At 41.8% G+C, this 27747-nt stretch overlaps 1 protein-coding gene across 1 annotated transcript in view; it reads right to left on the bottom strand.

The window, feature by feature from the left end:
* Positions 1 to 1835: 1835 nt before the first annotated feature.
* braf (B-Raf proto-oncogene, serine/threonine kinase) overlaps positions 1836 to 27747 on the bottom strand; it is a 43200-nt gene continuing 17288 nt past the window's right edge. The window contains exons 7-20 of the mRNA XM_079184046.1: positions 27339 to 27458; positions 26992 to 27151; positions 24387 to 24426; positions 22449 to 22568; positions 20520 to 20656; positions 20320 to 20437; positions 19545 to 19629; positions 19233 to 19409; positions 19110 to 19156; positions 18805 to 18923; positions 18560 to 18691; positions 15448 to 15582; positions 6033 to 6186; positions 1836 to 4070 (exon numbers count right to left, since the gene is read on the bottom strand). Of these exons, the coding sequence (XP_079040172.1) occupies positions 4048 to 4070; positions 6033 to 6186; positions 15448 to 15582; positions 18560 to 18691; positions 18805 to 18923; positions 19110 to 19156; positions 19233 to 19409; positions 19545 to 19629; positions 20320 to 20437; positions 20520 to 20656; positions 22449 to 22568; positions 24387 to 24426; positions 26992 to 27151; positions 27339 to 27458 (1567 nt within the window). The 3' untranslated portion in view covers positions 1836 to 4047. The remainder of the gene's footprint in view (positions 4071 to 6032; positions 6187 to 15447; positions 15583 to 18559; positions 18692 to 18804; positions 18924 to 19109; positions 19157 to 19232; positions 19410 to 19544; positions 19630 to 20319; positions 20438 to 20519; positions 20657 to 22448; positions 22569 to 24386; positions 24427 to 26991; positions 27152 to 27338; positions 27459 to 27747) is intronic.

The following is a 27747-nucleotide window of genomic DNA, read 5'->3' as shown; positions in this document are numbered from 1 at the left end:
CAAAACCCAATGAACACCAGTTTGTGCCGAACAAGTGTCTGCACAGCAACGGACACACAAGAAGGCATGTGCTGATTCGACCAGCCTGAATCAACTACATGTGTGGGAAGAAAACAAAGCTCCATGTGAACCAGCAACATCACTGGCACTGTCAGAGACGGGCAAACATGACTGCTGAAACAGTGAGAACATGGATAATTCCTTTATGCTGTGTTCACACCAAATGCAATGTTTGCCTTGCGAGACGCACCGGAGAGTTACAGTTCAGAGTTGGAGCATCTTTGATACCAACGCTTCTGATCCACCATGGCTGGGTTCAGAACATCATCCGGATGCGTTTCACCTAGCTGTATTCACTGAATGGAGCAAGTCACGTCGGCTGAATTAATGTGGTTTACTACAGCAGTATGAACTCAAAATATACAGATTCTGCTGTGATTTAATTGCAATAAACAAATCAAAATAATGCCAAAATCACTACATCACAATGCAGATTTGTGAAGTCTGAATTCATGTCTTGTCAGGTCTGTCCGCAAGACAACAAACAACTTTTAAAATGCCTATTTTCTGAATAGAGTTTGGATCAACCAGGGCTATGCTATGCTAACATTGTAGCTTCTCCATCAACACTCAAAATAATGTCATGTAAATGACTTCACTGTCGTAATTAAATACATGTATACACATAGATTCACCTCCAGTCTCTGTACAATTATGAGGTGCTATCTCCGAGCTCTGGGTGCCCACAGACAGCTACAATGACTTTCTCTTCATTTCTTACTTAACGTCAGGACGTCAGTGACAAAGGGAGAATCTGGCTAAGTGGTTACAACTGTTGTGTTGGCAAACAACTATTGATTCATACAGGAAACACATTACAGCATCCATTAGAAGTTGCTATTCTGGTCAGAAGAATGTTAAAAGACCAGTGTGTAAGCTTTTGGAGGAGCAGGTCCTCTTCACGCCATAGTTCTCCGACGAGCATAAAACCGAAGGGACTACCAGTCGCAGTCTGACTTACGTTGCTCTTAAAGTAGTGTTATTACGGTAAGGACGGCCTGAGCGAGGCGAATGCCGTTAACACCGTTTTGCACTCTGAAACCACTTTGAGCTTTCAGAGCAAAAGCTCACCGTCCTTCTGTGTTACCAGATCTCAGCCATAAACTTGGCAAGTACAGTGACAGGAATGTTGAACAAAACTACAAATAATAGACCAAAGTTGTAATAAACCTGGAATAACCGTTGCCGTTATGCAGCACTCGGCACGCTGCGAGGCGAGGTGAAGTGCACCTGCATCTTCAGACTGACGTCAAAGACCACCCAATAGCAGTGGACATTATCCTGCTTTCACCAGTAGACATCAGGCTCTACACAGATTTGGGTTCAGTTACTCTTCAAATATGAATCACAGTTAAGGATATGCTTTTGTTTGCTGTCTTAACCTGGGTAATGTGATGTCAGTCCTGAGATACTGTAGATCTTATGTTTTGGAGCTAGGCTAACAAACGATCCCTCATAATGTCTTGAGGCCTTACAGGTGATCTCGCCTGCAACATGTCACTCATTTAATGGCTCATGAAATGTTATGGGCTGAATGTTAAAAATACAATGGATGGTGGAATTCAATCTTTTTAACCATTTTTAAGATATGGAAGAAAACAGCAAGTGGATGAAAAGTAACAAAGAAAGTCCTTTTCTTTAGATTAAATCATGTTTTTCACTATCTAGCATATTTACCCCCCCCCCCCCCCCCCCCCCCCTGGTTAATGCTGCTAACATTTCCTACCAGTTTGTATTTTCAACATGCTTCTTGTAAAACATTTTATGACGGGAAAATGTCCAAATTACTGGAGGTGGTGATCCAGGGCCTTGTTGAGTACAAGACTCTGCTGGGTCAGGGTTAGCACTGCCCCCCTGCTTCCATTCTTTGTGCTAAGCTACGCTAATCTCCCCACAGCCCTATCTCTGTCCTGTAGGCACAAAGATGAGAGGCAACAAAATGTGTGATAACATGGCTGTGGGGTTAGTTAATGATGGAAATACAGAAATCCTTAATGATGAGAAGAACCAGTCTGTCAGTGTTTGTCTAGATGCTTCAGCTGTGTGCTCCAACTCCACAATATCCACTCATCAGACCAGCCGTCTCTTCACTGCAGGTAAGGTGACATACTCGGCAAAGACAGTCCTGAAACAACAACTGAGCCTTCCTGGCAAAATATTCACAGTTCAGCCCCTGCAGATGGCTCATGCATTGGAAATTAAATTTTGGGTCATCAGCTCTGTATGTCACAATTTATTCTTCAATAAAAAAAAAGAAAAGGCAAGTCGCTCATTTGCTTCTATCCATCTCTACAAAGTGCAAGTACACGAGTCACAAAGAGTAAAACAAGCGCCAAAAGAAATACTGATAGCTTCAAAGTAAAGCAGTACAGAAAATAAATCCCCCCAAAAATAAACAAAACAAAAAAATCACATAAATAAGTAAATATCTGCAGGCCTGCCTGTACAGAAAAAGGCAAACACTGACGATAACAAAATAAAAATAACCTGTAATAACACCTGCAACCCTCAACACACACTGGAATTTAAAAAAGTACAGGTGCATGTGTGTAGAGAATGTAAATGGTGTGATTGAAATAACACTTTCAAACCTTTCGTGACTAACAGATCTCTCCAGAGGATCACTGGTCCTTTCAGCAGGTAACACTGCAGCCCATCAGTGAGCAGCTGCAAGTGCGGTCCCCATTGTTAGGTGAGTGCAATATTAAAGCCACATGAGGGAAAAAGGGAAAAGAAACACGACATGCTTTGCTATTACAAAAAAAAAGAAAGATCTGAGGTTGGGTTTTGTGGAAAAAAAATGTGTGAAGCAAAATAAAAGCTTTGTTGAAAAGATGCTGTGTCACAACTTACTGTACACACTCCGTAGCTCAGTGTAAAGGCTGGCCACTAGCTTGGCTTTGACCCGGCTCTTTAGACTAAATAAGAAACCCCTCTTGTGTAGCTTCCATCACCAAACAAATCTGCATTTTCCCCCCTGTAAACCGCTCCTGTGGTCACAGAACACGTCACGCTTATGCTGCTTTTTCACATCGACGTGAACACCTTTGAAAAGGTAGAGCGTCCCTTTTTCCAACACTGCTAAAGCTGGCTAATTAACAAGCATCTCATTTGTTGGCGTAGACCAGGCTTTTTAATGAGAAATCCCTCTCATGGATCTTTTATCACCAAACAAATGAATATTTTTCCTCCCAAAGAACAGCCCCTATTTTCAGTGGAAAAGCGTAGGCCCGACACTTTTCTACCAGAATCCTGTTTTCATTTGAAGGTTTTGAAGATTGAAAAGGTAGAACTAAATATGTCCGTAGATAAACAGCTATTACCGTTTCCTCATGGGTGTTGAATTTGTTGGAGGCAAACATGTATTTTGCAGAATTTCAGTATTGAGCCCTGTGGGGGCTCAATATGTGACCTGTGGTGTGACCAGAAAGCCTGGCTTACACCTGGCTTATCTCAACTGGCGGACGGCAGGCATCTTCTCCTTCCACGGGCCCCGTTTCTGCAGTCCCTCAAAGAGCAGTCCAGCGCCTGGCTGATAAACCAGTCTCACCTGCACAGGAAATGATGGGACGAGGGGCGCCCTAAATCTGGACTTCTCCTGACGTTTCGCCTCCGTCTCTCCTTCTTTTTGCCTTCACCTTTTTCCTCCAGCAGGCAAGTCTATCTGTGGAGTTTGACGTCTCTTCCTCAAAAACTTTTTGGTATGGATAGCTTTGTAACTTGTTTCTTTTTGTGATTCAAGTTTCTTGATTGTGTTTTCTGTATTTTATTTCCTAATTGAGTTGTGTCCGTTGCTGTTTGCCTGCTGGACAGCTTTTTGTTGGAAGAACTCCAGTGAGGCTGCCTTCTTCAGGTTGACAGAGGAAGAATAAAGCACATTCTTTGAGACAATTTTTTTCAGTTTTTCAGTAATGAATGAATCCACCGCATGGACACAAGACTTTTGAGCAGTGACGAAGAGAGATGGACCTGTGGGATCTGCAGCACTTACTTAAAGGCCGAAAACTCCCCTAAAAAGTAATAAAGACACAGAAGATTAGTATGCAGCCACAGGAATATCAATTCAGATTTTTCATTATGTGCATCTTCACAATACGGATCAGAAGTTTTAACGTGGATGGTTCTCCACGAAAACATGGCTTACTGCTTGCCAGGTACCTGGTCAATAACAGCTTTCTGAGAGGATTACCATACAATTGACCCTTTGCCCCCCACTGCAACTCCATCATGCTGTCAGAGCTACGTTGCCATGGAGCCCACGCTGTCATGAATTTAAGGAACAACACTGTTCTTGTAAAGACAGTTAAGTCTTTATTCTCTGTTACAATCATTAAAAAGCAAAAGCAGCTTGTGTATACACTCAGTGCACCTTCAGCAGCTAGCATAGCATAGATGTGCTAATGCTAGTTAATGTGCTAAAGTGCTCTGCTAATGTTAGCTCCACAGGTTTTCACATGTAATGTAACAATTTAGAAACATATCTCCTTCCAACCTGTCTGGGTAACAAGTATATTTATTACACCACGTTTAACCAGGACAAGCTCCAAATCCACTGAACCTGCCTGAACATGAAGAGAAGCTGAAACCAATGAAGGAGTCTATAGAGCAGAGTCAAAGCGGAGCTGGCAGATGCTACGCTATGATTGGGCGTTCCAGGGGTGGGTGTTAGCGAAGGATCAGTTGGGCTACCTTTAAGGACACAGCTTTAATATTTGTGGTTAATATCTGTGCATATTGTGCTTCACTTACGTACTTCATATAGGTTTCTTGGCATGAAATTTGTATAAGTTAATATTTACAATGCTTTTATCAGTAACACATATAAACCAATTTGTTCTGTCTGTGGGCTTGTGGGCTAGATTGATTCTGGTTTTTGATGGGAAGTTGTGTTAGGAATAAAAAAGGGCCAGGGGGTCCAATTAGTTTTGTCCTTATGTTTGTGTTACAGTCAAGATCTTTTCTGATGTGCTTTGGATCAGCCTGCCACGATAATTATGTTATTGAGTTATCGCACATATATGGAAACAACCTCAATCATATTTGATGACCTCTATATTGCCCATTATGTCTAAACGCGTGTATGTTTACATAAGAATGTTAACAAAATTCTAGCCAACATGATGCCAGAATAAACAACAGGGTTTTCCCTACCATTAAGCCACCTGGGCATTGGGCAGAGAATGCACATTTAAGTTGAAAGAGATCAAGAGTCCATTTTATTTATGGTTTTGGTTGTGTGATTTTATTTGTTCTATTTATATAGGATATTTGATTTTTGTTTTTTTACATTTCAATGTGTGAATATTCTTAAGAATGAATAGATTTTTTAAAATGTATATCATTACATCAGTGGCATAAAAAGAAATCTTAAAATGACAATTTTATTGTTTATTGCAATTATTTTTGGGACAATATATCGTCCAAAAAGTTGTTATCCTTACAAGCTTTGAATGTGTAATATCTACAGGAATTTTTTTTTACAGTAACAGCAACTGAAAGAATAGCAAAATAGAAGCAACTGAAATTAATGAATACATTTAAAACAACATTTCTATTACATAAGGGAATGTATCATTTACATTTACGGGGGAGCAAAACGTTAGATATCATTATTCTATAAAAGGTTTTTCTGTTTCATAAAGCTAGTATTTATTGCTGGCCTATCTATAAAGGGCTTTCTTTATATATTTATTAAATAAAAATAATCAAATCTGTTCAAGTGTTTCCACATTCAATCAGTGTAGTACTAATCAAGTGTACAACAAAAAGTCTATATAATCGATATGTCAGTCTAATCCATGTTTTTATCAATGTTTCTTTGAAGGAGTTTGCGTGCATTTACTTTTATTCTTTGATTTAAGTGTAAAAACATAATTGTGAATTGAGGCCACTGCCGACTTCCTTCTTCAGTGGAGTAGTTTACAAAACTAGTAAATACTACTGTTGAGACTGATGTTTGTATATGAGCTCACCATAGCCGCCGGCTTGGATGGGGGTTTTGGGCGAGGCGCAGGCGTACAAGCTGAAGTCCTCCGTCTGAAAGCCGGCTCGGTTTAGCGAAGGCTCTGAGGCGCTGCGGTGGATCTTGGGTAATGAACGTGCCAGCAGCTCGATGGACGCCAAGATCTGACAGAATACAAAGCACAGCCGCAGGACCATTAGTCAGAATACTAAATAACTAACTAACTAACATAACCATCAACAATGGTGTGTGCTGTGTAATTAATGAGTCATTGCTTCAGTTTGGCTGCTTTTTTTTCATCATGTAAACCTCTGAAGCCCTCTGGTGGCTAAGCTAATCAATTCCTCATTGAATGAAATCGGTGGGGTAATGGGATCAAGTAGAAATACATAATTTAAAGAACGCAGATTAAAAAGAAATCAAACTTTTTTAGGCACTTACAAGTAAAGGTCCTAGCATTCTCCCATATTTTACCCATCTCACTACCTCTGCCCTGCAGTTGAAATATTTGACCATAAATCTCCCGTACTTTAAACCTTTCTGAAAAAGGATTTGAAAAAAGGTTGATGGTAGGAATAGCCACCAGGCCTATTTGATGCGTTTGCTACATCCGCCTTCAGTAAAACAGGTGGCAGTATGTCGGACATTAGCTGTAACATCTAGTGACCAGAAGTCATTCAATCAAATGGCATCTACCAATAAAACAAGAGGAAGAAGAACAGTATAAGAATGATCTTCATGATCATTCTTATACTTCTACTTCATGAAGATGAAGAAGTATAAAAAGAAGTATAATAAGAAGTATTGACCTTAATCTTTGCCTGAAGTAGGAGTAGCTTTCGCATTGTGTGATTTTGTGTTCTTAGGGTTTAGACCAGAAGTGTGATTATTTTGCTTAACACCGCCAGCTTTATTATCCTTTACTTGCCAATAAATATTATTTAAAAGCCGTTATTAAGATTTAATTTAAGGAGAGAAGTTAACTTTTTAAATTCCCAATATGCAATTTTTTAATCAAAATAACGCTTTGTGAGACCGGCCACTCGGCGTGCAAAAAGTGTGCTGGTGTTTTAAAAACTGCTCTCACTGCAAAAACAGGTAGACAGGTCCCCACAGCATGTTTAACAATTGGGTATTAAATAAATAAATAATAAATTAAAGCTGCAAGCAGCATTGATCGGGCCCTCACATATTCACGTACGTTGAGGGTACTGGCAGGAGTCTGGTGGAGTCATTTCTTCATCATGCATTTCTCTGACCATCATACACTGAGTTAAACGGTATTTCCTGTGTCAACCAATGGCGTAGCCAGGTCATTTTGCCAGGTCTTAAGCCTCGAATGTTTTGAGTGTATTGAGGAGAAATAGGAGAATGTATAGTTCCATGTGAACAAAAAACATCTTTTTGTAAAGAAATAAGTTTAAACCAAAAGGTGAGCCAATGCCAAGTCATCTACCATATAAATTAGGCTGGGTGCAGTTTGATTTTATTTAACAAACTTCACGTTTCATGAAATTACTTTACATTACGGACTGGCTCCAAAACGAACAAAAACAATTACATTTACTATAAATGAAAACTCCACATACAAACGCAATTTGGAAACCTTTTTTATTCAATTTCTGCTCTCCAAACATCTTAGTTTGCACATATTTAGATCAGAGAAGTCTTTTTCTGGTGGTGTGCCCACGAACCCTTTTAATAAGTTCAGTGTTTGGGCCGCTGAAATGATAGAATCCTGCTTACGGCCATCGTTATCAGTAGGTGGCGCGATGACTATGAGTTAAAATTGGCATGCAGAAGTCCTAAAGTCATGACAGTCATCAAGCAGGTCAAGTTTGGAACAGTTTTGACAAAGTACAGTCGAGTTACAACAGCTTGATGGCGAACCATGTAAAATGGCTCCCATACCACATCCACGTCGTTCGATGAAACCTCAAGCTTTTGGTAACTTTTAATCACTAAGGTCTTTAGATTGTTCTGACCACATTCTAAGGTGATCTGATTAATTCCCTAGGAGGAGTTCGTTAAAATACAAAGAAAACCCACGAGAAATTTGTACAAAATTAAAAATGGCTGGGTTTAGAGCATGGACCACTAAGACTTTTTTTTAAGTCTACATGCGATACATCTCCCTACCAAATTGTATATATCTAGGTCAGATCAAAGCATGCGGCTTTTCGGCCCCTCTGTTGCGGCTCCCTGAGTCCTCTGTCCACACGGGTCTGCGTAACAGCAGCAGCCGTTTTCTGCCTCTGTTGTCAGATTCGTCACACATTCACAAACATATTGCTGGAGATCTAAAAGCCACATCTCATATATATTGCGGGGATTACGATTGTATAAGTGAGCACTACATCACAGCCACGTATGAAGAAAATATATTTATGGAAAGATCGCATCAACCTGGATTGGAATTCTGTCGAGCAAAATAGTAATATATTCAAAAACGTCAGCGCTACGCAATCCGCCACTTGCATCTTACGTCACTATCTTGCGCCTTTCCTTCTACTTGGCTGATCATGATCTGCAGAGCCCCGCCCTCGGTAAATTATCAATGGATAAATCAAAAAACAGAAAAGTCACGGAGGAAAATGGAGAGTTTAATTCTGCGTGGACGTATTCATTTGCTTTCACTGCCAACGATGCTGGCTTACCTGTATGCTTGATATGTGGCGAGAAATTTGCAAACAACAAAAAATGTAAAGTTGAAAGACGCTTCCAGAACAAGCACACAGCATTTGCTGGAAAGTATCACGCTGGAGATGAGTGAAAAAGAGCGATTCCTCTGCTGCTGCAGCAAACTCTCCTCTTCATAAGAGTTTGGTATTGTTATAACAGGTAAAGTAGCAATACAATGTGTTGACATTTCATAAATACAACAAACTATAGTTTTTGTATGTATAATATAACTATATATAAAACTTTATAAACTGTGACATCAAATAGCTTTTGCGGCTCCAGACAAATTTTATTTGGTGGAAAATAGGACTCTTTGGATAGTAAAGGTTGCCGACCCCTGATCTAGGTGAAACATACTGCTAGAGCTGCATCGTCGAAATTTTGTAGGGGGCGCCATAAAATAAAAAATGTCCGACTTTCTGTTTGGATTAGGGCATACTTCCAAGAGGATCTTTTGTACGTCCCGTCAAGGAACACATACCTACAACATTTGATACAGCTAGGTGAAACCCAATGTTGGGGCTACTCAAAAGGGGGTGCTATCGAGACAATTTTTCATACCGCAGCTGGACACCCCAATCAGACTGCAATTTTCACCACGACTGCCTTGCGTGCCAAATTTCAAAATGTTACCAGTATTCCAAGCACCTCTTTTTGCGACGAAAGTGGTACGATAATAATAATAAACATTAGAATAGCAATAGGTCCTCTGCGTCGGTGCTCGGGCCCTAAATAAATGGTAAATGGACTGTAGTGCTTTTCTAGTCTTCCGACCACTCAAAGCACTTTAACACTACATGTTACCATTCACCCATTCATACACTGATGGCAGGGGCTACCATGCAAGGTGCCACCTGGTAACTAACATTTATACCCATTCACACACCGTAGGCACAGCTACGGGAGCATTTTGAGGTTAAGTGTCTAGACACATCGGCTAGCGGAGCCAGGGATCGAACTGCCAATCCTTTGATTGAAGCACGACCCTGCTCTACCACTGAGCCAGTCGTTCAACAACCAACAATTGGGTGATATCTAGCCAGGTAGCTAGCTACTAGCTAGCAGACAGACAGACAGGTTGGTTTAATTCATTCTCTAGATGAGCATATATTTATAAATTATGCTGATATGTCATCCTCCCAGTTACTAATGGATGATTGATGTGGCACTGTAAAATGGTAAATGGACTTTCTAGTCTTCCAATCACTCAAAGTGCTTTAACACGACATGTCATTCACACCACCTGCCCATCAGGACTATCATTCACTGTAGGCACAGCTTTTGGGAGCAATTTGCAAAAAACAAAACTGTCTTGACCAAGGACACATCAACATGGACTGGAGGAGCCAGGAAACAAACCGCCTATCCTTTGATTGAAAGACGACCCACTCAAACTCTGAGCCACAGCCCCTCCACCCGAAAACCATCCGATCGCTGAGGTATGTTAGCTGCTGAATGTTTCCCAATATCATTGTTTACAATGCTAATGTTACTTGCCAGTAGGTGGCGCTATGACCGAGTTAAAATTGGCATGCAGAAGTCCTCAAACCACGACTCTCATCAAGCATGTGAAGTTTGGGACAGTTTTGACAAAGTACAGTTGTCACAGAGTTACAACAGCTTGGCGAGGTACCAACTAGAAATAGTTGGGCTCACCTCCATGCATAGCACTGGTTCTGGACCAAACTCCTGAAGAGGGGGTGGACTATGATTTTCTGGAGTTGCCGTAGGGCGAAAGGTGCGGGGGAAACTTACGAGCCCCTGGTTAAGCACTGCTGTGTTGGAGATTTCCCGAGGGGAACGAGAGGGTCGATTATCTGACTGCGAGTCGCTGACTGTTGTTTGTGCCTATGCACCGAACAGCAGTTGGGAGTACTCAGCCTTCTTGGAGTGTCTGGGTGGCATTCTAGTAAGGGCACCGACCGGGGACTCTATAGTTCTGCTGGGGGACATCAAATCTCATGTGGGTAACGATGGAGAAACCTGGAGGGGGTTGATTGGGAGGAACGGCCTGCCTGATCTGAACGCAAGTGGTGCTTTGTTGTTGGACTTCTGTGCTAGTCATGGATTGGCCATAACAAACACCATGTTCGAGCATAGGTTAATAAGAGTACTTGGTATCAGAACATCCTAGGCCAAAGTTCTTTGATCGACTTTGTGGTCATATCATCAGATCTGCGGCTGTATGTCTTCGACACTCTGGTGAGGAGAGGAGCAGAGCTATCAACTGATCACCACCTGATGTTGAGTTGGATCAGGTGATGGTGGAGGTTGATGGACAGACCTGGTAAACCCAAGCGTGTGGTAAGGGGTGAACTAGGAAAGTCTGGCTGAGGTCCCTGTCCGCAAGGTCTTCAACTACCACCTCAGGAGAATTTCCTGTGCATCCTGAGGGAGGCTGGGGACATGGAATCTGAGTGGTCAATGTTCAGAGCCGTCCGCCGGCTGCTAGGAGCTGTGGTCGGAATGTCATCGGTGCCTGTTGTGGCGGCAACCTGAGAACCCGCTGGTGGATACCAGCGATGAAGGAGGCCGTCAAGATGAAGGAGGCGGCCTTTTGGGCTTAGCTGGCCCAGGGGTCTCCGGAAACGGCAGACAGGTACCGGTTGGCCAGAATGGCTGCAGCTGCGGCGGTTGTCAAGGCAAAAACCCGGGTGTGGGAGGAGTTTGGGGAGACAAAGAAGGACTTTTGGTTGGCCTCAAGGAAGTTATGGCAAACTGTGAGATGACTCTGAAAGGGAAACCAGGGCTTGGCTCAGGCTATGTTTAGCAGGTTCAGGTTACTTTTATTTGTACCCGTAGGTAGACTTGGTTTTCAATAGAAGGCGAGGCATCCATCTCGACACACATTACAATCAATACAGACAACAAGACAAACATGATAAAAGTACACAAGGCTACAAATCAGTCAATCACTAAATAAAATACAGGGGAGGAGAACTGCAGACACGGACTGGGGAAATTGTCGAGTGGTGAAAAGAACACTATGAGGAACTCCTGAACCAGACCAACACGTCCTCCGTAGAGGAGGCAGAGACTCATTCATTTTCCTGGCAGAGGTTGTCGAGGTAGTCAAAAAGCTTCTCAGCAGCAAGGTGTCAGGGGTGGTTGAGATTTGCCCTGAGATACTGAACGCTCTGAAAATTGTTGGGCTGTCGCAACTCTTCAGTGTCGCGTGGAGGTCGGGGACAGTGCCTGTGGAGTGGCAGACCGTGGTAGTGGTTCCCATTTTTAAAAAGGGGGACCGGAGAGTATGCTTCAATTGTCGGGGTATCACACAGTTTAGCCTCCCCGGGCAAGTTTATTCCAGGGTGCAGGAAGGAGCCTGCGACCGATTGTCAAACCTCAAATCCAGGAGGAGCAATAAGGATTCCGTCCTGGCGGTGGACCAGCTCTTTACCATTGCAGGTCTGTTGGAAGGGTCATGTGAGTTTGCGCATCCAATTTACATGTGTTTTTTGGACTGCGTTCGGTATGAGAGTCAATACATCCAAATCTGAGGCTATGGTTCTCTGCCGGAAAGCAGTGAATTGCACCCTCCGGGTTGGGAGTGAGTCACTGTCCAAAATGAGGGAGTTCAAGTATCGAAGAGTCTTGTTCACGACTGAGTGTAAAATGGAGGGTAAGATGAACAGGCGGTTTGGTGCGGCATCAGCAGTGCTGCAGGGGTTGTACCGGACCGTTTTGGTGAAGAGTGAGCTGAGCCGTAAGGTAAAGCTCTCGATTTACCAGTACATCTATATTCTGACCCTTACTTATGATGGTGAGCTTTGGGTAGTGACCGAAAGAATGAGATTGCGTATACTAGCGGCCGAAATGAGCTTCCTCTGTAGGTTGGCTGGGCTCAGCCATAGAGATAGGGGGAGGAACTCAGACATCTGAAGGGAGCTCGGAGTAGAGCCGCTGCTCGTTCATGTCGGAAAGGGCCGGCTGAGGTGGTTCGGTCATCTGATCAGGATGCCTCCTGGACAGCTTCCTTTAGAGGTTTTCCAGGCACGCCCAACTGGTAAGAGGCCCCGGGGAACACCCAAAACACGCTGGAGAGATTACATATTTGGTCTGGCCTGGAAATGCCTCGGGGTTCCCCTGGAGGAGCTGGAAAGCGTTGTTGGGGAGAGGAAGGTCTGGAATACCCTCCTAAGCCTGCTAGCCCAATGACCTGGCTCTGGAAAAGCGGAAGTAAATGGATGGATGGATATGACTTCAATCGTTTTTTACGTTATCGACTTATCGTACGATAACAAATTCAAGCATGCCTTGAAGACATAAAAACCTGAATGACCTGCAAGTTAAACTCAACACCAAAGTTATTTTACTAGGCCCAGAACACCTCCAAAATCAATTATCTAATGATATAGTTTCTCTAGATGGCATTGCCCTGGCATACAGCACCACTGCAAAGAATCTTGGAGTTATCTTTGATCAGGATATGTCCTCCAACTCTCACATAAAACAAATTTGAAGGACTGCACTTTTTCACCTTCATTGCAATAATCTGCTCCCGTAGGCTGTGCCTGTGGTGTATGAATGGGTGAATGACATGTAGTGTTAAGATAAGATAATCCTTCATTAGTCCTGCAGTAGGGAACTTTACAGAATTACAGCAGTTAAAGTGCTTTGAGTGGTCAGAAGACTAGAAGAGCGCTGTACAAGTAAAAGTTAATTTAGCAATATCTGCTCTCGGTCAACTGGTATTTTCCCCTCTAATTATAAGCATGCTACTGTTTACCCTTTTTTAAAGAATTAAGAAAGTTCAGTCTGGCTTTCTCTCCCTACACCGCACTGAGACTGCTCTGGTCAAGGTCACCAATCACCTTTTGTTTTCCTCCTACACATGCCTGCATTCCATTTTAATTCTTCTTGAACTCAGCTCAGCATAAAATACAGTTGACCACAATGTCTTAATCAGCCGTCTGAAGAACTATGTTGGCATCAGTGGTGTGGTGCTGGATTGGTTGATGGGCTCCTCTCTTCTGTGGGTTCCCCCAGGGGTCTATTTTGGGTCCCCCACTGTTTAGGCACAATATTGACTTTCATTTCTATGCAGATGATAGACAGTTGTACACCCTGATTAAGCATGGCACCACCACTGTTTCTTCTATCATGTCGTGCCTTTTCGACAAAGGAAATTGGATGTCAAAAAATAAATGACTCCAAATTGGATGTAAATATAATAACCCCTGCTGGCCCTCAGCACTGACTTTTGTGGCTCAGGTGATCAAATCGTGCAGTCCTGCTTTGCTCAATTGAGACAGCTAACCAAAATCAGGTCATTCCTTTCATCTGCAGACCTAGAGAGAGTCATTCATGCTTGTATTTCTTCAAGACTTAAGTACTGTAATGCACTTCATTTTGGTATCAGCAGGCTGCAATTGATGCAGAACGCTCCTGCCAGGCTTTTAACTTGTACAAAGAGAAGTGACCACATCACATCAATCCTTATTGCCCTTCACTGGTTACCTGTGAGTTTTAAAATGTAATTTAACTGCACGCTTTTATAGCCTTCAATGGCCTGGCTCCTTCCTATATCTGCAGTCTGCTGTCTTCCTAGGAGCATGACCGCTGTCTGAGATCATCCGTCAGGGCCTTGCTAACAGTTCCAAAATCGCGACTAGTCCCTAAAAGTGACAGGGCCCTTGCTGTCTGGGCCCCTCAGCTGTGGAACTCCCTGCCTAAAGATCTAAGGCAGGCAAATTCAGTATCTTATTTGCTTGTATGTTTTTATTGTGAAGCACTTTGTAACTTTGTTATGAAAGGTGCCATATAAATAAAGTTATTATTATTATTACTACAGGGATGGGTAAAGTTAGAACTTTATTGATACTGCTTATGGGTTTGGTTTTTTATTGATACTCATACTGTGCTTGTGTAAACATAGTGCTGATGAATGAGAGACTGAAAACAGAGCAGATTGAAGTATCACTTTTCTAAATGTTCATGCTTGTTGAAAAGGTGTATTGACAGACCTAAGTATTGGCTTTTTACTTGCGATGGTCTTCTTGCACTTTCAGTCTTGAGTTTAGATATTGTAATTTACTGTTTCCAGTCTCGGCTTTGCTCCGTGTCAGTGTGTGTTTGTTGGACACATCCAACTCTCCTACCCACCTTATGTGGCCTTTGCGGTATTTAAACTTCCCTGTTCATCATTATGTGAAAAACATACAAGATCATTTTGTGGGATATCTACGAATTACAGCGCATTGTTTTTTGTAGGTATAGCTACCAGTGCTGGATGAGACCAGTCTGCAGTGTTACGGGTGGTGGGAAAATGTCCCTTGTTTTAAAATTGACAGGTATGATCAGAGTTAAGCTACGATCAAAGAAACTTAACACGTTCTGTTTATGTTTCACATTAGAAAAACTCTCCAAGAAAAGGGAGAGATTATGCTATTTGAATTGCTGGGAGGCTTTTAATATGAAACATCTGTGGAGAAGAAATGTTGCAATTCATGGACAGAAGCTTCACACTTAATGAAAGAACAGCAAAGCAGGAGTGAATGAAATACATTTTTGAATGAAAAATGTGAAAACAGAAGATTTGTGTGATATGACTATTTCTGTATTGATGGAATACGTGCTGTGTAAAGGGACATTACACTGAATATATAAAGAGTAACATGTTTTGCTAATATATGAAATTGATAATACGAGGGATAGTTAAGAATGAAGCACTGTATCTGACGCAAGCCTGTTTTAAAATAAATATGTGATTCTAAAACTAAACTAGCATTTATTTGTCTCACCTGAGGGAAAAGAGGTCGTTCCTCTCTCTTCTTCTTGAGGCAGTCGGCCATCAGTCTCCTCATGGCCTTTGGACAGTTGCTGCGCACCTTGCTGAAGTCAGGAGACAGGTAACCTCGACCTACCATAAATATGATCTATGGGAATAAAGATATGAATCATAACATGTATTTGTGGAGCTGTGGCTTCCAATAAAGCTCAAATGTGCCACTGGAATACTTTTATATTGTTATGTGTTGATTTTATTGTTCGAAAAATAATTGAATAACAACTAATTAGATTCATCTGAATTCAATTGAGTGCATTTAAATGAGGCATGAATAAACTCCAAATAAAGATCATACACTTTGCAAAATATATAATTTGGCAACACTTTATATTACGGTCCTTGTAATAAGTGTTAGTTATTAAGACTGATAAAGGATTTATTATCTCATACCAGGTATTGTTCTCACTTTAGATTTGGTAGCCCATAGTTAACTGCTAATAAGTGCATGGATAACTGTTTATGATGCTATTACATATATGTATATAGTCTTATCATCTTAATAAGATCCACCTTGAATGTTTTGGGTGTGCCTCCGAATACAATCATAACTGTGAGTCTGTAAAAATCGACAAAAAACTGAATGTGTGTGAATGCTTTTTTTTAAGTCTACATGCGATACATCAGTTTACCAAATGTTATACATCTAGGTGAAACGAACTGCGAGGGCTGCATCGTCAACATTTTGTAGGGGGCGCTATCGAGCCGACTTACCACTCTGAAGCATTAAAATCACATCAGATAACTACATTCAGTATTTTAAATGTGTGTGCCATATTTGGTTATGTTTTGAGCATTTTTAGCCCCTCAAAAACACCTTCGCTTTTCATGGCGAAGAATGCGTCACCATGGCAACGGCCTTTCACTAAACAACAAAGTTTGAGTAACTTTTCATCACAAAGGTCTTTAGATTGTACCGACCAAATTTGAAGTTGATTTGATTATTTCCCTAGGAGGAGTTCGTTAAAGTACACCACCTGGAAATGGCAAAAACGACACTAGAAATTCATAAAAAATTAAAAATGGCTGATTTCCGGTTGGGTTTAGAGCATGGCCCCAAGAGACTTCTTTTTAGTTCAAATATAATACATGTGCCGACGAACTGGCATTATGAACTTCTTACATTTGTGTGGAACTAATTTGATGTTGATCTGATTTACTTACTAAGAGAAACAAGCCAAAGCATAGAGACTTTAACTTCCTGTTACCAGTAGGTGGCACTATGACTATTATACATAATTGACCTGTAGATGTCTTCAGGACTGGAGTCTCATCAAACATGTAAAATCTGGAAAAGATATGACCATGTGGAGTCATTTACATCAGTTTATTTGTTCACGACGAAGGATCGAAATTTGCCGAGCCGCCACGTCGCCGCCCTTTAATGAATTCTTACAATCTTTACAATGAAGCATTATTAATGTATTAAGGCTTTTTCTGGCAAAATCTGAGAGGGATCTGATTAATCTGTGAGGAGCAGGATGTCAAAGTACACAACCTGTAACTTCCTGTTGCCACTAGGTGGCGCTATTACTATGATTCTAAATTGACATATAGATGTCTTCAGGGTCAGGATGTTATGACATATGAGAAATTTGGAATAGATTAGACAATGTACGGCCGAGTTACAACAACTGCCTACGAATAGTGTTTTTGCCACCACAGATATATAGTTCGATAACATTTGATCTATGAGTAATTTTCACTACTCCAAATTTCTGAATTCAAACGGGTCAAATCTCTAGGAGAAGTTCGTTCAAGTACGGTGCCTTGAAATGGTCAAAAACGTCATAAAATTCAAAATGGCCAACTTCCTGTTTGGTTTAGGGAATATCTCCAAGAGCATTTTTTGTACATCCCATCATGTTACACATACCTACCAAATTTCATACAGCTAGGTGAAACCCAATGTTGGGGCTACTCAGAAGGGGGCGCTATCGAGCACATTTTTCATACTTTTTTCGCCACGACTGCCTTGCGTGCCAAATTTCAAAATCGTACCAGTATCCCAAGCACCTGCTTTTCGCAATGAAACACATACGATAATAATAATAATAATAATAATAATAAACAATAGAAGAACAATAGGTCCTCCGCTCCGACTACGTCGGTGCTCGGGCCCCAATGATATATTATAAACTGCTTAGAGCTAGTGTTAGGAAGTAAACGGTGTATTCCCTCTCTAATATCTATTTTACATTGCTGTGAAATATCTCGTTCAAAAACTACAATTTAAAAGATTACATTTGAACAGATAACAGCATTATCATTTATCTTTGCAGAGTACTCATTTTTACTGAATAGAACTTAAATGTAGCATTTAAGTTCTGTGCTGTTGGCAGACGCGCTGGTCACTTTGATTGTCTGAGCAGCATAATGGGAATTAATTAGAATATAATAAGAGTCTGATTAAATTAGTTGTTCCAAATGTTTCTATGGTTGTTCCTCTATGGATTAATTGGACATGCAGTTGTCAAAAATGTTGAACTTTATGTCTTCTTCACTCACAAACGTGTGGCTGTGACGATACTGTGAATATGACAAAATATGACAAATTTGAAACTGATCGGCTGATCAGCTGAAACCCGGCCCCTTACAATCAGCAGCCAATCGACCTTTGGGTTCTAGCGATGAGCGCAGTATAGTCAAAATTCATACTGGTGTACTTTCTATACCCTCAATACCGTCCACTCCTAGGGGCTATTCTCAGCTGATCCACCTTAAAGGGAGAGCTGAAGTTGTGGCTAACCCCCTTCACAATCAGTAGGTGGCAAGCAAGACAAAGGAACTTGGCTTTAGTCTTGAGAAGTTGAAGCATTTATTCACCAGCAGCCTCAACTGTACACACTGTTTATGTTGTTTAATAATCGAAAAATCACCACCCACATAACCCTGCCTTTGTTCAATGTCAGCTGGGATCAGTTCATTTTCTCCTACCGTATGCGAAGGGGTGCTTGTCTAACCAGGGAGCCACTGAAATTTATTGCGACTACTATGAAGAAATAAAACTTACTATACAATGTTTTGTTGTTTTTAAAACATCTGTGTGGTTTATGGAGTCCTCTAACCTGGTCTCTGTTGTTGATGTTGGAGTAGGGCAGTGCTCCTGACATGAGCTCGTAGAGCACGATGCCGAATGCGTAGACGTCTGACTGGAAGCTGTAGGGATTCTTGTCCTGCAGCCGTATCACCTCTGGGGCCTGAGAGAGCACAGGTTACACCGACCGATTATGAGTAGTGTAATAATAAAGGACCAACAGAAGAAATGGAAACTGGTAAAAAAAGACAACTTAGTTAAGGGATGAACACTCACCATCCACAGTATAGAGCCAGACAGCTGTTCAAACTGGTGGGAGCCACTCCAGCGGGACTTGACTGTAGCTAGACCAAAGTCACCAATCTTCACTGTCAGATCCTCGTGGAGGAAAATGTCTGGAGAAGATGAGGTCAAGGAAACACTCTCTTCTTCCAATTCTGAGCTATTGAAGTAGGACTTCTGCGTTCTAAGGATGGAGGTTATATTTTCATCCCTCCATCATCAGCTGATTTGAATTTAATTTGGAAAAAAGGCCTCAGCCTTTAGACAAACTGATTGAGTGAAATGTTTTAAAAGGATACTGTTGCTCTTCAGATCTCTGTGGATGATTGATTTGGCATGCAGGTAACTGAGAAAGAAAAGAGAAAAGTTATTAGACCAATTACACGCATGGCAAATGCTTTTCTATTTGTGGGAGGACTTACTCCATGCCCTGAGCAGTCTGCCGGGCGATGTCAATCAGCTTGATCATCTCAAACTTGGTCTCGATGATGTGCAGGTGGTGGTACAGACTGGAGCCTTCACACCACTGGGTCACGATGGCCAGCTGAGGTTTGGTGGTATAGCCCATGAACAGCAGGATGTTCACGTGACGCGTTTTCCTGTTGCAAAAAAACAAGTTGATGAGAAGACAGAACTGCAGCACTTTCTTTGTTAAAGGGAGACACTTGCGTAATAAGATGTTCATTTGTAGGGAAGTAAAAAGGTGCAGGAACTACCCCTAATTGAAGAGTTACCTGAGGACCCCCACTTCATTCTTGAAGGCCTGAAGCTGTTGTGGTGTGGGAGCAGTGACATTCAACATCTTCACTGCCACATCACCTGGGAGGAGATGGACGACAAAAAAATATTCAAAAATGTGACTGCAAAATTCCAGAGCCCTCCACGGTGAGCCCCAACCTAACCTACTGAGCTAAAATATGTTCAGGTGTACAGCTACTTTATAATTTCATTACTTGTTTCAGACATTTTACACAGTAGGAGCAGTGGACTGCTGTGAAGGGCCCTGGGAGCAACTTGGGTTTTCAGCGTCTTAAGGACAAAACGTTAGCATGTTTGTTTGAAACGGCAAGAATAAATTGGTGAAATTGAGATGCGCCTACTTTGTTGAGAAAATATAGTTTCTAATCTTTTTTAAAGAAAGGCTCAGTAATTTCTTTAAACAGTTGGTCACTGTAGTTTTTAGCAATAACTACTCAAATATAAGTATATAATAATAGTGCATTTGCCTGGGACTACTTTCAGTGGCAGACTGATCCACATTTGCTGTCGTGAGTGTTTGTGGCAGCAGGACGGTCTGTGTGGGATTGAGTCAAATGAAACTACAGTGTGTGTGTGTGTGTGTGTGTGTGTGTGTGTGTGTGTGTGTGTGTGTGTGTGTGTGTGTGTGTGTGTGTGTGTGTGTGTGTGTGTGTGTGTGTGTGTGTGTGTGTGTGTGTGTGTATGGTAATAAAGGAACCATGCAGTGCAACAGTGTGGCTCATTGATGCGTTTGTATAGCATTGGTCTTACCATGCCACTTCCCCTTGAAGACAGTTCCAAATGATCCAGAGCCTATCCTCTGACCCAGAGTGATCTGACCCTCTGGGATTTCCCAGTCGTCACTGGAGTCCCTTCTCCCAAGGGTTTTCTGTTCCATAGGGCACTTAGTCAACACAAGCACGCAGACAATGAACTCCAGAAAAATGGCAACATCTGTGACAATGTCTTACCATCTTATTGCGGTCCTCAGACGAGGACGATGACTTGCGCTCCCTCTGTTGGCATGGGGACTTCTGTGGAACCTTGACACTGGTCAGAGAGCCAGGTAAAGAGGCGGGAGGCGTGGCCGAGAGCCCTGTGGTGGAACCTGGAGGGGGATCAGGGATGAAGAGAAAGGAAACAATACAAGAAGAGAGGTAAGGTGGATAGGTAAAAAAAAAAAACAGTTGAGAAAAAGCAGAAAAGTAAAGAAAGGGCAGGGATAGGGATTGAGGCTTCTGGATCAGTTGTGTGTGTGTGTGTGTGTGTGTGTGTGTGTGTGTGTGTGTGTGGTCACATGCAGAGGTGAGGGGGTGCTTGGTTGAATGGCAGTTACTGGTTTAAACATCTAGAATTCAAAGTTCATAACAGTTATTAACTACTTCTGTCAGGATCACAAAGGATTACATGATGTTGATCAAAGAGGAGCCTGATATGAAACTTTAACTGTTGTCTCTTGAATTCTTCAACGGTGGTTTTTAAACTATTTACAACGAGACCAAAATGGAATAAAAAAGGTCCGGTAAAGTTTAATCTTGGTTAGCACAAAGACTGGAAGCAGTGGGGAACTGCTAGCCAAGCTCCACCAAAAGAGATTTGAAAAGAATATCATAAAACACAATTTTGTATAAGTTAGAGAACAATAGAAATGATAAGAAATATTTAAAATACATGCTCAGTTTGGGCTCATGCTACATTTAACCATTGAAAGATGGACATTCTAATCTGTAGTCATTGATTTTGTTGGCTACAACGACGAGCGTTACATGTGCAGATTTCCTCAACTGTAGGTCGTTGACATTCATTCAGTGAATTGGACAAACAAATAAAAGTAATTCTCACCAGTCACCTGGTTGCCTGTGCTTTTTAGTTTGTTATGTCTTAAATGAAGTAACTGGACTATTCAACTTCACTTGTTTTTAGTGTCTTATTTACAAGAATAGGTTTATTCCAGTTTTCTATCCACAACAGTCTACACAGAACATTTGTGAAATTACAGGTAGATTTAGATCAGTGTTCATTTTGCTACTGAAGAATAAATATGTTCGTTGACAACCTTTTTCTCCATGACTAAGACGAGATGGCAAATGACTCCATCCACTGTAGCCTTTATAAATGTCATGATTCTTTTTGATAACAGAGTATCAAGTGAGAGTGGTACTATATGCCATCTAAATAATTACTATATGTACAAAAATGTATCCGACTGACTCATTGCCATATGCATCATTTTATTTCTGTAGAAATAAGATACATTTGTAACTTTGTTTGGTACAAACGTTTGTTTAAATGTATGTCAGCCACAAATACTGGCTGAAATTTCATATATAAATGGATGTAAAGAGAATATAGAGTCGCAATTTGAATCCTAATTGCATTTTTGGTCAGAAACAGCCCCAGCTGACAGAACACACTCATGTCATTAGTCATAAATGGAACCATTTCTTTAGCATAAAGTAGATCAACTTTAAATACCTTAAATCATGTTGATTATGTTTTCTTTAAAATCTTGCAGCCAACTAAACAAATGCAGTTATGTGTGTTTGCATTTTGAGTGTGAATAAAGTCTGGAGTCAGAACAAGTGAACAACAGATTTGAAGAATTATTGACTAATTATTGACTTCAATCAACATTACTTGCTCTAAGGGGCATTTCTGCAACCAAATTACCAACCATAGAAAGAGCCGTGTCTGATCAGAATAGACGGTGAGATCTATGTGTAACCTATGAGCTATCAGCTTGTGGTAGAGAGAGCATGTACGGACATAAAGGGGGAAGAGAGAGAGAAAGAGAGAGGGACACACAGTGGAGGTGACACAGGGCTGAGGTTGGTGTGTGGGGAGTGGGGGTGTGGGGTGGAGAGGGTGAAGGACACAGGAACACACAGAGGCCTAACTACCTCGGAAAACAGGCTCAGGCTCAAAATCAAACACTATGTCATTGGGGTAGGAGTATAGGAGGGGGCTTGAGGTCCGTGTTCGGTGCTTCCTCAAGCAGCGGGCGGGGTGGGTCGGGGGGGCTGCAGGGCAAAGAGAAACAGACAGACCATCACTGCTACTCACCCTGCCCCTCTCACCACGAACTAACTACAGTCCATGGCTACAACTGAGCTTCTGGATGTCCTCCTACCACACTACATGGCTTTTTTTAGGGTAGGCTTTACACTGCTAAATTAAAAATATATGTAATACATTTCATTGCCACGTTTTGGGAAATACTCTTACTTGCTCTCTTTTTCAGAAGCGAGATGAGAAGATTGATATCAGTTTCATGTCTGTGTGTTCAGTAGACTTCAGAGCCAGAGTCAGGCCGTGGTTAGCTTAGCTTATCATAAAGACTTAAAGCAGCTACCTGGCTACGAAGCTACATACACAATACACAGACTAACACTCACTGATTTTCGCCTTGTGTCTTGTTTGTTTAATCTGTACACAAACAGAAATAAAAAAAAAAATGTTGTGTTGCACCATTAACCAACCAGTTAGAAATTGTTGCTCAGCAAGTAAAGCCTCTAAAATCTTTGAGAAGCTGGCGATTCTGGAGAGTGGACGACTAATGGTAATGTCTAATCAATATTACTCAATCTGTAACTTAATTGAATTGAGAATATGTTGAGCTCGTCAGCAGCTAGCCAGCTGCACAGTTAGCACTATTTAGCTACAACACATTCATGTATTGTAGGTATTCAGACTGCTGTGCGTCAAGTCAGTAGAAATACCCAGAACAAGACAAGACATAAACCACTACAGCACTGTGCACTACAGTATGGAAGCCCTCACCGCCAACTGTGCTTTAGCATTAGCATGACGTAGTAGTTTGGACTGCTGGGAGGATTGTTAAGACTGAGATGCAGATTTGTTCTTTAATCACCACTATGCATCAGGTTCTTGCTAGTTTTCTATGAGCTGTCTTAATAATGCTGGGTTTGCAGCCCCAAAATAAAGCATATACATGTATTTTCCAGAACGTTGAACAACTCCTTTAAGTAAATTTCTATTGCAATTTTACAAATGTTGCACTGGATTAATAAACAATGGGTGAACCTCAATTCAGGAATTTGAACGCAACAGTTCAGTGGCGTTGTCAAACGTACTGTAAATATGCCATAGAAAGGCAAGAGTCCTCATTAAGGATGTCGGTTGGATATCTTCAAAAGTTGCTACCAGACTTCTCACAGAAAGTAAGAGCATGTTCATCGCATATCCAAACCCTTTGAATGATCCCTTAACACTGATCTGTTTATTCATGAACTACTGCATCTACTTGAATAAACGAAACGTACAACCTTGGCAGAGTCTGTATGTTTCTCAAACTTTTAAGTACCAGCTGATGTTTCTGAACTATAATTAGCTCTCTTATCAAAAGCATGTAACCTAATCAATCATCTTTAAATCATAAAAACTAAAACAGGCCCCGAACTAACTGACAAACTTAAGCTGTTTTTAACATCACTAAACTTGTGAAAAATACATTAGCTTCGTGTGTTCCCTCCTTCCTCCTCTAAGGAAGAGCTCAGTCTGGAAGAACAGCTCAAAGTAAGAGTGAAAAGAGAAAACCAGGACTGCAGAAGTGGAAGTTCTGTTCTACCAGAAACCCTGACCCACAGATCTGAAAAAAGGTGTCCTCAGCTACTGCTCTCAGTGAATGGTAGGGTGCAGGACTAAACTGAACAGACTCAACTTCTTGGGTCTGATCTTCACGCACACACAAACACACACACACCACACACACACACACCCACACAAACACACACCACACAAGACCAAGAGCACGCAGATGCGGGATGGTGGGAAAAAAGCCACAGAAAGAGAAACAAGTCTCCTATTTTGATCCTTACCTCCATCTGACCTTGGCAAGCCCTGATCTCGAATCAGGTCCTGAAAAGAAGGGACAGGAGAAATTAACAATATACTGTAAATACTTTTCACACACACACACAGACAAAATGTACTGCTCTGTTTACCGTAGCAGCATTCTTATGAACCGTTTGTAGGTTGAGGTTTATACATGTTTTCAGAACCAATGCCAGTACTGAAGGTTTGTTCACACTGAATGTCAAGTCAATTTTAGGATTAAGAGCAGTGGCGGATGGTCAATAGAGGGCCATGGGGCCTGGCCCCACCTTGAGCCCCGAAAGAAAAAAAGAAAAAAGAAAATCCTGCGCTTTTATTTTGAAGGGGATTTTGTATGCAGCCTGTCTGCTCGTCATCTCCGCTTGTGTGCACGTCTGAGAACGCGCACCTAGTGGGCCTGGCCCCACCGAGGCGGGTTTATGAAGCAGTTTAGCCAATCGCTGATTAAAGATATAAATGAATGACATACAATTTAGCCAATCAGCGTCCTCAAATAGATTCAGAGTTGGGCCAAATCGTTTTGGCCCCACTAGCTGCGCGTTCTCGTCAGGAGAAGTCTCTACAGGCGAGCATGAGCGCCAGCGCGAGCACTACTCCTCCAAGACCCATCTGAGAGGAGAAGTTTGAGGAAAAAGTACAGTGAAAGAGCTGATCCCAGATCAGCCTGACCTCACAATCAGACAGCAAACTAGCGGGAAAGGGAAGCAGTACATGAAGCTTCTCTACTAGCTGCACCGGACAGGTTTGGCTAGCTGGATGCAGTCATGCTAATAACTTATTTAGCTTTTTAAAACACCGGGGACAGATCCAGCACGGACAGTTAGGGAGTGAGGGATGAGGAGGTAACATGAGAACATCAGGGCACACATGAGAACTCTGTCAAGCTACATATTAAGCAAAGTGAACATCTTTTCTTCTACATAGTTTCATGACAACTTGGTCATGGAGGCATCAACATTTAATTGAGATGGTAAATTAACAGTGAAAACTCATCATAGCTTATATCTATAAGCGTGTGTTTTATAGTATACTGAATATTATTATATGATATATATAATACTGAATTCCCTGTGAGGGTGACTAAAATAAGATGTCCTGACGTGTTTATCAAAGTGTTATTTACTGCATCAAATAAATGTTGAATATTTAACTGCAAAGTAGTAATGTGTGTTTGATACCTTCATTTTTTTACATTAAATCATACTGGGGTGTTTGCTGAAATTGATTGGATGGCCCCACCTAGAACATTTTCCACCAGCCGCCACTGGTTAAGAGTGACGTTCGCTATGGGGGGCGAAAATGAATGGATGTATCCACATGAGTTGTACACATTTGAATGAATCCACTTCATGAACATCCATCTAAGTCTAAACTGTAGCACAAACTAGGACTGCCATTTTTACAAACAAATAAATGTTCAAATGAATAAGAAGGAACATAATTTGTTCTAGTTCATTCGAACATATGTATCCCAATTCTAAATGATGCTGTAGAACTGAAGTTTATATTCAGTGACAAGAGAGTTGCTTTATAAAAAGGAAGCAAACAGCCTTACCTTTACAAAACAGTGTACTGAACTGAGTGGAACTAGGCGGAGGCCATGAATAATATAGTGCTTACATCATCATTTTCCAAAAGCTCCGTTTTCCGTTTTCCATGATGGACTGTTTTTTACAGTCCATCATTTACCAAGACAAACCATAGTCGAGGCAGGCCCGCCACAGTTTCATAATGCAACGAAAATATTTGTACCCTTCTCAGTGGGTGGGGTCCACAGTTTGCCTGGGGGATTCAACTCTGCAGAACCGGGTACCGCTACTCTGTGTGAGAGGGTTCCCTTGTGGGATCACTCCCCGGCGTTGGCTGGCCTTTGCCGGGTGCTTTTCCCTGTGGCGGTGCGCCGTGACCGGCTCTAGGTCGGCTTGGAAAGGCCCGCTTACCTGGATTTCACCACGTTCAAGGGCTGTGGAATTAGTGCTTGCTGTGCTCTTTCTACCTTTGGGGAGGGACGTGGCCCCTGCTCCCTACGCAACTGTCTACCAGGTACTATGTCCTCAATGTGTCCTGAAGGGATGTCGGTAACCCATCCGAGCAATCTTGAAACAAGGACCCTGTCTCGTTTACCATGCTTTGTGGCGAAAACTTCTTTGCTGTGACACAAAGTCTTGTGGGAAACACTGCATTGTCTACAGGCTGCTCGGGGAAAATACTGGTTTGATGTAGACTACATTCAGGTTTTTACAGGTTGCAATTTTAAAGAACAAGTGGCGTAGGGCTGGCCAATATTTAGAGTTATCCTTTCCTTTTTTGTACGACGTTTGAAATGCGTACATCATGAAATGAATTTCTTAAAAGTGCATAAAAGGTCAGTTTGTCAAAAAATAACATGATAGCCGCTATTAAAATCTGCCAAATGTAACTGCTGCTTCTAGTTGGTTAGCTCCTTTTCTCTGGTTAAGGTATGTTAATCAGTAGTATCAGCTTCTGTTTGGTTGGACCAAAACCTGCAGTCATGATGACCATTCATAGTAAATGGTTGAGAAGCACACATCAATCAGAATCAGTCCAACAAAGTGGTAGCAGACTCACATCGATGTTGACAGGCTCAATTGTATTGATATGGACGTTTGGGGCTGAAGACGAGCGGTCCCGCTGGCCAAACTGGTTGCGGTGGTCCTCCTCATTGGGCCGGAAACTGGGCGGGATGGGTATGGACTTGGACGGGGACACAGTGGTGTGGCATATAGAACTGGAAAGATGAATTTAGTAAGTGAAAGGTAGACCAACCTTTTGGGACTTGCAGAGATATTCACATTTCTGTTATTATTTTAAGCACTCTGAGTAAAAAAACAATGTTGTTGAACATACACTAGAGAAGCACATTAAGAGGAGAATTACTCCTCCTCCACTGAGGAGTGTGAAGGTGGAGTACTCACCCGGTGGAGTCTGATGGGGGGAGTGATGGACAGGCCTCAGACACCGGGGTGGTTCCCTCTGACGAGACCTCCTCCTGGGTAAACGGGTGATGCTCGAAGAATTTCGACACTAGCAACAAGCTGCAGAACAAACATCATCAAGATTACTTTTCTATTATTCAATTATCCTCCACACAACTTGTTTCGGGGCTGGAGCCGAACATAGAATTGAATCAGGAGACACTAGACACTAGACACAGCTGTACAGCAGAGAGCTTGGTTAAGAAAGGGACTAACAAGTTTCATGTTATGTTCTCACATCGCACAATTGTTCCAGAGAAAATCCAGGACAGAATCAACATTTAGTTTGCAAAAGCAAAACGACTCAACACTCAATAGCAAGAAAACAGACCAACAACTATGTTTAGCA

Source organism: Pholis gunnellus (genome assembly GCF_910591455.1).
Source record: "Pholis gunnellus genome assembly, chromosome: 22".
NCBI lineage: Eukaryota > Metazoa > Chordata > Actinopteri > Perciformes > Pholidae > Pholis > Pholis gunnellus.
Note: the sequence above shows the minus strand (reverse complement) of the source record. Positions and strands in the feature narration are given on the sequence as shown.